This window comes from Tupaia chinensis, unplaced genomic scaffold, assembly GCF_000334495.1.
Source record: "Tupaia chinensis unplaced genomic scaffold, TupChi_1.0 Scaffold000671_1, whole genome shotgun sequence".
Lineage (NCBI taxonomy): Eukaryota > Metazoa > Chordata > Mammalia > Scandentia > Tupaiidae > Tupaia > Tupaia belangeri.
Window position 1 is genome coordinate 5891900 of NW_006160193.1, and position 11982 is coordinate 5903881.

The 11982-nt window shown below is 54.3% G+C and overlaps 1 protein-coding gene across 1 annotated transcript in view; it reads left to right on the forward strand.

The window, feature by feature from the left end:
* Positions 1-11982, forward strand: part of DYNC1H1 (dynein cytoplasmic 1 heavy chain 1) — a gene marked incomplete at its 5' end in the record, with an annotated part of 74994 nt that overhangs the window by 39971 nt on the left and 23041 nt on the right. The window contains 13 exons of the mRNA XM_014592190.1: positions 18-284; positions 367-488; positions 938-1103; positions 2036-2199; positions 5313-5442; positions 7819-7952; positions 8352-8466; positions 8570-8731; positions 8821-9035; positions 9130-9334; positions 10707-10880; positions 11086-11205; positions 11412-11532. Of these exons, the coding sequence (XP_014447676.1) occupies positions 18-284; positions 367-488; positions 938-1103; positions 2036-2199; positions 5313-5442; positions 7819-7952; positions 8352-8466; positions 8570-8731; positions 8821-9035; positions 9130-9334; positions 10707-10880; positions 11086-11205; positions 11412-11532 (2095 nt within the window). The remainder of the gene's footprint in view (positions 1-17; positions 285-366; positions 489-937; positions 1104-2035; positions 2200-5312; positions 5443-7818; positions 7953-8351; positions 8467-8569; positions 8732-8820; positions 9036-9129; positions 9335-10706; positions 10881-11085; positions 11206-11411; positions 11533-11982) is intronic.

Consider the following 11982-nt stretch of genomic DNA (forward strand, 5'->3'; position numbering starts at 1 on the left):
CGGGCGGGGCCCGCCAGCCTTGCCATCGGGGCTATGTGGCAGGGTTGGTCACAGCTGCCTTCCCATCCTCCCCGAAGGTCGTGGGCCTCAACTTCTCGAGCGCCACCACCCCGGAGCTGCTCCTGAAGACCTTCGACCACTACTGTGAGTACAGGCGCACCCCCAACGGGGTCGTCCTGGCGCCCGTGCAGCTCGGGAAGTGGCTGGTGCTGTTCTGTGACGAAATCAACCTGCCAGACATGGACAAGTACGGGACCCAGAGGGTCATCTCCTTCATCAGACAGGTCTGTCGGTGTCCACGAGGCCCCTCCCCACGGTCCGTGTGCGCGTTTTGCTCCTGTTGTGTTACACGCCTGTGTCTTGCAGATGGTGGAGCATGGAGGCTTCTACCGGACCTCTGATCAGACGTGGGTGAAGCTGGAGAGGATCCAGTTTGTCGGGGCTTGTAATCCACCCACTGATCCTGGAAGGAAGCCCCTCTCCCACAGGTAAAGACTTCTGCAGCTTCACACACGACAGTCAGGATTAGTGTAAACATTATACAGAAAAGTCTGTTTTAACTGGTGAGGGGGACCCAGCCCCGCCCACCGTGGGACTCCTGGCCCACACAGTGCGTGCTACTGGGGAAGTGTGTTCAAAGTAAGAGCACGGGCTTCTTGAGTAGCAGTAGCGTGCCCAGAGCCCCCGGGGGGCCAGGCTGAGGCTCAGGTAAGGCTGAGTCACTTTCCCATCTCTGCTTGGGCCTTGGGCGAGCTTTCTGCACTCACTGTCGGGTGCCAGACCCCGGCCTGAGCACCGGTGCATGAGAGCAGGAGCCGTCCACACCAGCCTGTGTGGGCGGGTCAGGGAGCAGTCTTGGTCCCGCCTGGGACGGGCTCTCTGCAGCCCTGGCCCTGCTGGCGTCGGGAAGGTGCTGAGCCACGCTGTGTCCACACAGGTTCTTGCGTCACGTTCCTGTCGTGTACGTGGACTACCCGGGACCTGCCTCCCTCACACAGATTTACGGCACCTTCAACCGGGCCATGCTGCGGCTCATCCCGTCCCTGCGGACGTACGCGGAGCCCCTCACTGCCGCCATGGTGGAGTTCTACACCATGTCCCAGGTACACAGCCCTGCGCTCCACTAGCAATTGGCGTGCTCTGCGAAGACGGGGGTGCTGAGGTGGCTCACACTAGCGAGATGCCACTCGGCCAGCCGAGGCCACCCGGGCAGCCCAGGAGGGTTACCAGCCTGCTCTGAGGAAGCTGGTTGCAGTGGCACACGCTCACTCCCGGCCCCTCGGGAGGCCAGAGCAGGGGGATTGCAACACAGTGAGACCCTCTGGAAAAACACCCCTGCCCCAGCACACATGTACTCGCATGCTCACAAACAAGAGACTGGGCTCTTTTCACAGCTCCTTTCTAGCTGTCATCACAATCCTACCAGGCAATGCAACTGCCCATGTTTCCATGTGTGTTTCTGCTCTGTGTCCTGTACACGTTATGAACATGGACCGTGCAGGGCAGTTTCTGAAAGGAAAACCTGCAGGTTTAGCTGCATGTTTGCGTCTGGCATTATTCTCGTGCCATGTGTACAACTGTGTATTTCCCAAATGGCTCTGGGAACGGGAGCAGCCCAACCCACCAGCAAACCCTCATTCCCTAGCCTCTTCAGCGCTTTGGCAGAGGGGCAGACTGTTGTCCGTTTGACAGAAGTGCTTCCCTGACGGGACTAGTGACAGAGAACACCTGCTGCGTCCAGCCTGCCCTGAGTTTCCCATCATACATTGCAAATATTCTCCCCAGTATTCAATTTGTTTTTAAATATTTTAGAGATTTTTTAGTAGCTTTGCTGTTGTAAACATGTGAACTTTAATTTACTCTGTAAGTGAAGAGTGCAGACCTGACTTTAATCCAGACAGTCGTGCAGCTGCTCCGACATTCTTGCTGATCCGTCATGGACTGCGATGCAAGGACCCTCTGGGAGCATTTTACCTTTTGACTCCTTTCGCGTGTCTCAAGACGTTTGCACAAGCTGCCGTCTCTCGCCCCGCAGGAGAGGTTCACTCAGGACACACAGCCTCACTACATCTACTCCCCCCGCGAGATGACCAGGTGGGTGAGGGGGATCTTCGAAGCTCTGAGACCTCTGGAGACTCTGCCTGTCGAAGGCCTCATCCGGATCTGGGCGCACGAAGCTCTCCGTCTCTTCCAGGACAGGTAGGGAAGGCGTGCCGTGGACCCTGTCCGTACCGCTCCCCTGCGGCCATGCCTGCAGCTCTGAGAGAGACGTGCAGCGCGGCCACCCACGTCCAGCTAGGCTGTGCTCGTGGGGAAGGAGCAGAGGCAGGGAGGCAGCCTCCCACCCTCACGGGGTCACAGCCCTCCAGTGTGCCAGGTCACAGTGAGCCGGTGGCCGTGTGACCTGGGCCTCTAGCTGCCAAGTGCACCCCACATGCTAGCCGCCTGTGGTGACTTTATCGAAGCGCGTAGTTCCCTGGCGCGTTGAGTCGCTGTCCACCACGACTGCGTGCAGTTCCTGTACCCAGCACTCCCTCGGCGCGCTGCGTCCGTACTCTGGTCGGGATTGTAGCCGTAGCTCTGGGATGTCGGTTTTCTCTCTGGCCTGTTGGCCATCTGTGTCAAGGCTTCCCTTGTGAGTTTGGGGTTTTCCAGTTACACCCTGAAGGGAAAGACTTGCCGATGGCTGAGTGACCATCGTTTCTGGAGGGTCTGTGGTTTGCATTGTGAGTCTCAGGTAAAAAGTTGAGGCTTTGGGAACCAGCAGTTAACGTAATGGCTATGTCGCTGGACTCCCACGTAGTCGACCGCGGTTCGCGTCCAGGACCCGGTGGCTTAGAACTCACGCCGGGCGCATGTGCATGCGTGCCCATGATCCTGAGAGGAGAATGGAGGAGAAGGGATTGTGGCGTGGGGGGGGGATTTCTCACTTTCTATCTCTCTCTCTCTCTCTGTCTGGCGAGCACACGCGCCCTATAGCGAAAACCTCTCCAAAAAAAGAAAGGAAAAAAAAAAGTTGAGGCTTTTTTTCATCTTTCGAGGAACTACAAAAATTACTGACCTTTTTAGACAGGAGCTCTTTCTCACTCTCTCCATACTTTTTACGGTCTTTATCTTATAGTAAGGTATTGAATTTTGCAGATCCTGTCTGGTTGTAGCTTTTGTTTGTTTCTAGAGAGATTTTTGCTACAGGGCACGTGTGCTTGCCAGAGAGAGAGAAAGTGAGAGATCACTCTCAGGTGGGGCCGCCACACCCCTTCTCCTCCAGACTCCTCTTGAGATCTTGGGCACACATGCCACACGCCTGACATGAGTCTTAGGTCGCCGGGCCTGGAACTCAAACCGTGGTCGTGGTCAACTGTGTGGGAGTTCAACAACATAGCCATTACACCATCTGCTGGTCTTTTTTTTCCCTAAAGAGAGATTTTTGCTATAAGGCATGTTTGCTCACCAGGGAGACGGAGAGCAAGAAATCACCCCCAGGGAGGTTGCCTTGCTGCAATCCTTCTCCATTCTTCTCCCGGGATCTCGAACACACATGCACATGCTCCCGGCCCGAGTTTTAAGCCGCCAGGTCCAGGACTCGAACCACGGTCAACTACATAGGAGTCCACCCACGTAACCACTACGCCACCTGTTGGTCCCCTGGTTGTAGATTTTAATTTCATATAGTTTAGTATCACAGTCCTCCATTTTTCTGGGCTCATGTTAGGAGAGTGACGATATGGACAGCATGAGAGCAAGTTAATTTGTGTGTGTTCTCTAAACTTCCCAGGAATGACCCCTAACTGGCTCACTGAGTACCGCCACGTGAGGTCCCAGGAACGGCGCTGCCCGTGCCAGGTTACTCAGCAGGGAAGAGGCCACAGGCGGGCAGAGCAGGTCCCCAGCTCCCAGGCAGGTGTGATGTTTCCCGAGATGCCAGTCCACACAGGGCCTGGTTCCGCGGGACAAGCCCCTCTGGCTCTCCTGGTCGCCTGTGTGTAGTTGGTAGGAGCCAGCAGGTGGCATGGTGGTTAAGGCACTGGATTCGACATGCTTGACCACAGTGCGAATCCTAGACCTGGTGACTTTTAAGGTACAACAAATAATAGATAAATAAATGAGCCGCAACACCGTTTTCCCAGGTTTGCTCTAGTACCAGAGAGAAAACGTGGTTCCCTCTAATGGAGCGGTAGCCGCTATGCCTGCTCATTCAGACGGCTTCCGTGACTGTGTGGTGCCCCTACCCGCCCTCCACCTGGGGGCCTGCACCTTCACCTGCCCCCGGCTTCTCCCGGGCCCTCACATCAGGACAGCTGGCCCCACCTGCGCCTGCCGTTTTCCTTAGGAGCCTTGCACCTCCAGGCTGCACGTGGCGGTTCTTTGTCTGGCCCCTTGATGCCCCTGTAATGCTTGAAACAGGCCCAGAAACCAGAATTATATTTTCACTTTTTTTAAAGAATTATTTTATTTAAATTATATTTTTAAACTTTATTCATTTATTCATTTTTATTTATTTTGTAATTTGACCAGAGAGGGATAGAGAGAGAGAAAGAGAGCATGCACAAGCCACTAGGTCCAGGACTCAAAACTAGGGTGGGCTGTGTGAGAGTCTGGCACCCTTAACCACCACACTACCTGCTGGCCCCTATTTTCATATCTTAAATCAGTCTAATTAAACAGTTTAAGAGCTTTTTTTTTTTCCCCCCCAAGAGGTTTTGGCTATAGTGCTTGCCAGAAAGACAGAAAGCGAGAAATCACCCCCAAGGGGAATGGCCATGCCACAATCCCTTCTCCTACATTCTCCTCTTGGGATCTTAGGCATGTACACACACATGCCCAGCATGAGTTTAAAGTCATCGGGTCTGGGAATCGAACTGCGGTCCATAGCATGTGAGTCCAGCAACATAGCCATTACACCAACTGCTGGTCCCAGGAAGAGCTTTTCTTAACGTCATAGCACTGTAGTTGAAAGGGTTTTAATTGCCAAAAGGTATGTGCGTTTGCCAGAGAGAAAGCAAACGCTCCCTAATGGGGCACGACTGCCTCACAATCCCTTCTCCATTCTCCATCCTGTCATGTTTGGGGCACACATGCACACATCGCTGTGTGCTTTTCAAGCTTCCAGGGCTGGGACTTGAACTTGCAGTTGACCAGGTAGTACCCAACTCCCTTAACCGCTAGCCCAGACAGCCAGCCCCGTTGTGAACGTTTCAGGTGTGTAGCCGTTCTGGGCTCAGATTCTTAGGTTCTTCTGTTGGTGGTGAAGAAACATGATGGAGACTCCAAGTCGCCCACGGTGCCCTGACACGTGATGTCTTCTCCCACAGACTCGTGGAGGACGAGGAGCGGCGGTGGACAGATGAGAACATCGACATGGTCGCGCTGAAGCACTTCCCTAACATAGACAAGGAGAGAGCCATGAGCCGGCCCATCCTGTACAGCAACTGGCTGTCCAAGGTAACCTGCCCCGCAGCACCAGTGCCCCTGCTCCTCCTCGGCTGGGATCATCCTCTGACCACGAATGTGTCCTGAAGTGCGCGGTGATGACATGGCTACAGCGGCAGCACACGGGCACACACCGCCCGCGATGAGCGAGGGCGGGAGACCCCACGGGAGAACAGCCAGCTGTCCTGTTCCGTACCCACGTGGCATGGTCACACGAGAGCGGGGGTTTCCAGCGGGGAGGTGTCACCTCAGAACACCGCAGCGAGAGCAGTCACCACCTCACGTGTGCTGTGCACCATCACTGAGGCCAGCAGTCATGAAGGCACCGACGTGGCCTTCACACACTTGGGCTACACACAGCGGGTGTTTCCGGACAGCTGTGTGTTGTCCTCTCTGGAAGAGCCAAGGCGTTACCTAAGTGATAGCTCCTGTTGGCGTCTTTCCCAGCCAACGCTGGAGATACAGGCGAGAAGGAGCCTCCTTCAAGGAGCTCACACTCGGAAATGGGGAGCAACTCAGCCTGCAGAGAGCTCTCTGATAGGGATGACCCTGGCACTGGGGATCGAACAGGTTCCTCATGTCAGGAACGTCATGCCAGGCAGGGGGCCTGACAGAAGCTGGAATTAGCACCTCAGTTTGTTCAGGGTGGCACGCCTTCCACATGTTCAAGCACCAGCCTCCATCCTTCATTCATGGGAAACGCCTCCCCGTGGCTTGCCTTTTCACTCTGTTTAAGGGTCTTTTTTAGAATAAATATTCTTGGGGCCAGCAGTTAGTGTAATGGCTATGTCGCTGGACTCCCACGTAGTCGACCGCGGTTCGAGTCCTGAACTCAGTGGCTTAAACTCACACCGTGCACGTGTGCGTGCATGCCCAAGATCCCGAGAGGAGAATGGAGGAGAAGGGATTGCAGCGTGACCATCCCCCTGGGGGCTGATTTCTCGCTTTCTGTCTCTCTGGCAAGCGCTCGCGCCCTATAGCAAAAACCTCTCCAAAAAAAAAAAAGGAATAAATATTCTTGGGGCCTGTAGGTGGTATAGTGGTTAAGGACACTGGACTCCCACGTGGCCAAACACGGTTTGAGTCCCAGACCTGGTGACTTGCTTTCTCATTTTCTTTCTCTCTCTCTCTCTCTCTCTCTCTCTCTCTGGTCAAATTTAAATAAATTTAAATAAAACAATTCTTTAAAAAAAAAAAAAATTCAGGGCCAGCAGATGGCATAGTGGTTATGCCGCTGGACTCTCACTGGACTAACTGCAGTTTGACTCCCTGATCCAGTGGCTTTAAACTCACATTGGGCATATGTGCATGCACACCCAAGATCCCAGGAGGAGATCGGAGAAGGGACTGCAGTGTGGCCGTCTCCCCTAGAAGGTGATTCTCACTTTCCCTCTTACTGTCTGTTTCCCCACCCCCACCCTCCACGAGCGCACATGTGCTAAGGCAAAAGCCTATCAATAAACATTGTTGGGACCAGCAGTTAGCGTAATGGCTATGTCGCTGGACTCCCACGTAGTCGACTGCGGTTCGCATCCTGGACCCGGTGGCTTAAAACTCATGCCGGGCGCGTGTGCGTGCATGCCCAAGATCCCAAGAGGAGAATGGAGGAGAAGGGATTGTGGCGTGGCCATCCCCCTTGGGGGTTGATTTCTCGCTTTCTCTCTCTCTCTCTCTGTCTGTCTGGCGAGTGCACGTGCCCTATAACAAAAACCTCTAAAAAAAAACATTGTTAAGGATTTATCATTTAAGTCTGTAATCCAACTCTAATTGAGTTTGAGCAATAGGTCTGTTCTCAGGTTTTTCCCTATGAATATCCAATGTTTCGACTCTGTTTTTGTTTTGTATTTTGTTTTGATTTGTTCTGTTTTTTGAGAGTTTTTTTCTATAGGCGCTTGTGCTTGCTGGAGAAACAGAGGGACAGAGAGACTGAAAGAAAGAAATCATCCCCCCAAGGGGATGGCCATGCTGCAATCTCCTCTCCTCCATTCTCCTCCTGGGATTCTTGACACCCACACACATTCACCCAGCCTGAGTCTGAAGCCACCAGGTCCAGGACTCGAACTGCAGTCAACTGCATGGGAGTCTAGCTATGCAACCATTACGCCACCTGCTGACATTTTTACTGTAGTGCCTTTTTCTCTCCATGATCATGGTATATCTCTTCATGTATTTAAATTGTCCTTGTTTTTCAGTGAAATTTCATTTTCTCTGAGAAGGTTTTCAATTTTCTTAGATCCACTTCTGGTTAACTCACATTTTTTGTGCTATGTTGTAAACGTGTTCTGTTGTTCAACAGTTTCCTTACAGTGTGTCACGACACGGTTCACTTCAGTCAGATTACTAAGATGATTTCTTCTAAGTAATTTGGGCATCGCTGTTTTTCTATAGGATTATATTCCAGTAGACCAGGAAGAGCTAAGAGATTATGTGAAAGCTAGGCTGAAGGTCTTCTATGAAGAAGAACTGGATGTGCCCCTCGTCCTGTTTAATGAAGTGCTGGACCACGTGCTCAGGATCGACAGGTGGAGCTCTCACTGGACAGGCACACCCCTCCGCCTACCATTGACTCACGGGGGTCACCAGGCCCAGCTGCCCTCCCCCCTTTCCTTCTGAGCCCCTGTAACTATCCTAGACCTTTTCCTCAGCAGGACTACACCCTGTGTCCACCTCACCCTGTAGCCCTACCATAGTCATAGTCCTCCCAACTTCCCGCTAGAAGTGGTTTTGTCTCCCTCATGTCACCCGAGTCTGGAGGACAGCACCATATCCTGTCGGTCTTAGTGTCCCCACTGGCCCTGGCAAATAGCAGTTACTCAACAAATGTTTAAAATAGTCAAGTTAAAATAAGTGTGCAACTTTTAGAAAGTATAGGGCTTGAGTGTGAGAAGCCTTCAAATTGATCAGTTCTCATAACGTTTCAGAATATTCCGCCAGCCTCAAGGCCACTTGCTTCTGATTGGTGTTAGTGGAGCAGGAAAAACCACTCTGTCACGATTTGTCGCCTGGATGAATGGTTTGAGTGTCTATCAGATTAAGGTGGGTCTGGCCGGTGGCTCTGAAATCCCGGCAGTGGATTCTTAAATCTGAACGTAGTGCCCACGCGGGGAGAGTGGGCCTAACTCACCCACTGCTTTCGTAGGTCCACCGGAAATACACGGGGGAAGACTTTGATGAAGACCTTCGCACCGTATTGCGACGCTCCGGCTGTAAGAATGAGAAGATCGCGTTTATCATGGACGAGTCCAACGTGTTAGACTCTGGGTTCCTGGAACGGATGAACACCCTTCTGGCCAACGGAGAGGTACTGGGTGGCACGCTGCGCCCTGGCACCGCTACGTGGCCTCACGTTTTCAGGGCCAGTACGCCGCAGTGCTGCACTTGTTCCCACAGGTGCCCGGTCTCTTCGAAGGGGACGAGTACGCCACCCTGATGACCCAGTGTAAGGAGGGGGCACAGAAGGAGGGCCTGATGCTGGACTCGCACGAGGAGCTCTACAAGTGGTTCACCAGCCAGGTCATCCGCAACCTGCACGTCGTGTTCACCATGAACCCCTCCTCAGAGGGACTCAAGGACCGCGCGGCCACATCACCCGCGCTCTTCAACAGGTGCACACCCACCACTCTGCTCTGGGTCAGGTCGTGTCCTTCAAGGGCAGAGCCCCTCGGGATAGCCACTTTGCAACGTGGGCCTCTTTTCCAGGTGTGTGCTGAACTGGTTTGGTGACTGGTCCACGGAAGCACTGTACCAAGTTGGCAAAGAGTTCACGAGTAAGATGGACCTCGAGAAGCCCAACTACATCGTGCCCGATTACATGCCGGTGGTGTACGACAAGCTGCCGCAGCCACCCTCCCATCGGGAAGCCATCGTGAACAGCTGTGTGTTCGTCCATCAGACCCTTCACCAGGTGGGCGCATAGTGGAGAGCCATGGAAAATGCAGCCGGCCGTCCTGCCGTGGGCGGGGTTGGTGTGAGACTGGCTCTCGGTGCTCCACGTTTGGGGCTGTGCTGCACTCTCCTGTCTCCTGCCTCTCTGGCAGTCTTGTGTCTCGGCAGCAGGCTGTGGTTCTGGAGACAGCCAGCTCTGGGCTGCAGTGGTTCTCTGCCAAATGCCGTCTCCTCGTCTGTCCCTTCTCGCTGGTACCGCGGGAGCAGGCCCTGCTCCTCCCTCCAGGTCGCGCCTGGCCCTCTCCTGAAAGGCCCAGAGGAGCGTGTGTACAAGCCGTGCAGGCAGAGGGGTCTCTGGCACACTCAGGGCCACGCCGTGGACAGGCCCCATGGGCCACAGGGTTGATCTTGCAGCCGCAGTTGACTGACCCCGGCCCCCGATCCTTATTATAAGATTCCAGTCCAATCCAATCTGCCCAAAGAGCCACATGTCAGCCCTGTACCCAGTGCTCCCCAAGGTGGGACAGAGTGAGGGCACCCATGAAGCCTGCTCTGCCTTGCCCCTTTTGTGCTCATGCGGTTTATTATTTTGGTGTCCTTTAAGAATAAGCGACGAGGGCCAGCAGGTGGCATGGTGGTTACAATGCTGGAATCCCACGTGGCTGATGGAGCAGTTCTAGTCCTAGACCCGGTGGCTGGAAAATCACGCTGGGTGTATGTGCATGTGTAGGCAGAATCCTGAGAGGAGAAGGGCTTGTGGCAAGGCCATCCTCCCCGGAGTGTGACTTCTCACCTCCTCTCACTTTCCCCAGTGAGTGCACACGCCGTATAGCAGGAAAAACCGGAGAAAACAAGTAATGGAAGGGAGAGCAGGCTTTACCTGCTTACGTGGCAACGCAGTCTGGGCTGGTGACTGGCGTGGGTTTCACATGTCCGACTGCGTAGTTTGAAACCACGCTGGTCACCTGCGTGTGCATGCTCGAGATCCCGAGCCCAGGAGGAAATGGAGGAGGACTGCAGCGTGGCAGTCCCCGTGGGGGTGCTTCCTGGCTTCCTTCTCTTTCTCTCTGCCTCTCTCCAGCAAGTGCACGTACCTGCAGACACATTTAAAAGAAAAGGTCATGGACCCTGTTCACAGGAAGTGCACACCTGGGGCTGGGTTATCATGTCCTCACTGGGAGACGTTTGAGGAGGAGACTTGGAGGCTCGCGGGCTTCCTGGGAGCTTGTAGGTGGCTGCACTAAGACCCAGCTCAAGCATCGACCCCGAGGGCCGGGTTCATTCCTCCACGTCACCCTGTGCTCTAACAAAACGGAAGGGTTGGGGTCCTGGACAGTGAGGGGAAACCGCAGTGTCCTGGACAGTGAGGGAGTCACACTGTTTTCTGAAAGGCCAATGCTCGGCTAGCGAAGCGAGGGGGCAGGACGATGGCCATCACACCTCGCCACTACCTGGACTTCATCAACCACTACGCCAACCTGTTCCATGAGAAGCGCAGCGAGCTGGAGGAGCAGCAGATGCACCTGAACGTCGGGCTCCGCAAGATCAAAGAAACTGTCGACCAGGTCGGCCAGCTGGCTTACCCAGGGCGGGCACTGGAGCAAGGGCAGCCTACCCAGGGCAGGCGCTGGAGCAAGGGAAATGTACCCAGGGTGGGATCTGGAGCGAGGGCGGTGTACTCGGTGGGCCCTGGAGCGAGGGCTACATACCCGGGGTGGGCGCTAGAGCGAGGGCTCCGGGATCACTTTTCCCAACGTGGCCTGTGCGTAGGTGGAAGAGCTGCGTCGTGACTTGAGGATAAAGAGCCAAGAGCTGGAGGTGAAGAACGCAGCCGCCAACGACAAGCTGAAGAAGATGGTGAAAGACCAGCAGGAGGCCGAAAAGAAAAAGGTGCCGCTGCCCGTCCCGGGAGCCGGGGCCTTCTAGCGAGATGGTGGCAGTCTAGCTGAGCGGGTGGGCTGAGGGGGGCCAGCCATCGCTCGCCAGTCACTCAGGTCTGGCTGCAGGGCGTGGGGGCTAGTGGGGTGAAGTGGGCTCGGCCGTCGCCCGCCCCTCGGCCAGCGCGCACCCTGGACCTGAGCCACCTTCCACTGCAGGTCATGAGCCAGGAAATCCAGGAGCAGCTGCACAAGCAGCAGGAAGTCATTGCAGACAAGCAGATGAGCGTCAAGGAGGACCTCGACAAGGTGGAGCCCGCTGTCATTGAGGCCCAGAATGGTAGGTGGGCGCTGGCCCGAGTCGGCTCTTAGAGAACACGCTGTCCTGGGCGGGCGTGGGGCCTTCCCCACAGGTTCCGTGCATACGTTCCCAGACAGTAGTAGTAAATTGCAAAGCTTTTTCTAAATACCGAAGAGTGTCGTCTTTTTTCCCTAAAGAATGTCTATTTCTTTTTTTCTTTGAATCAACTTTATTTATCTTAATTTGACCAGAGAGTGATAGAGTAAGAGAGAGAGAGAGAATGCAGGTCACCAGGTCCGAGACTTGAACCATGGTCAGGCATGTGGAAGTCCAGCGTCCTTAACTACCATGCTGCCTGCTGGCCCCAAGAGTGTCTATTTCTTTTTTTTTTTTTTTTTTTTTTAGTTTTTATTATCATCATAATCTTCTTTATATTTCTTTTCATTTTCTCCCTCTCTCCAACCCCCGCCCCCACCCCATAGAACGTTA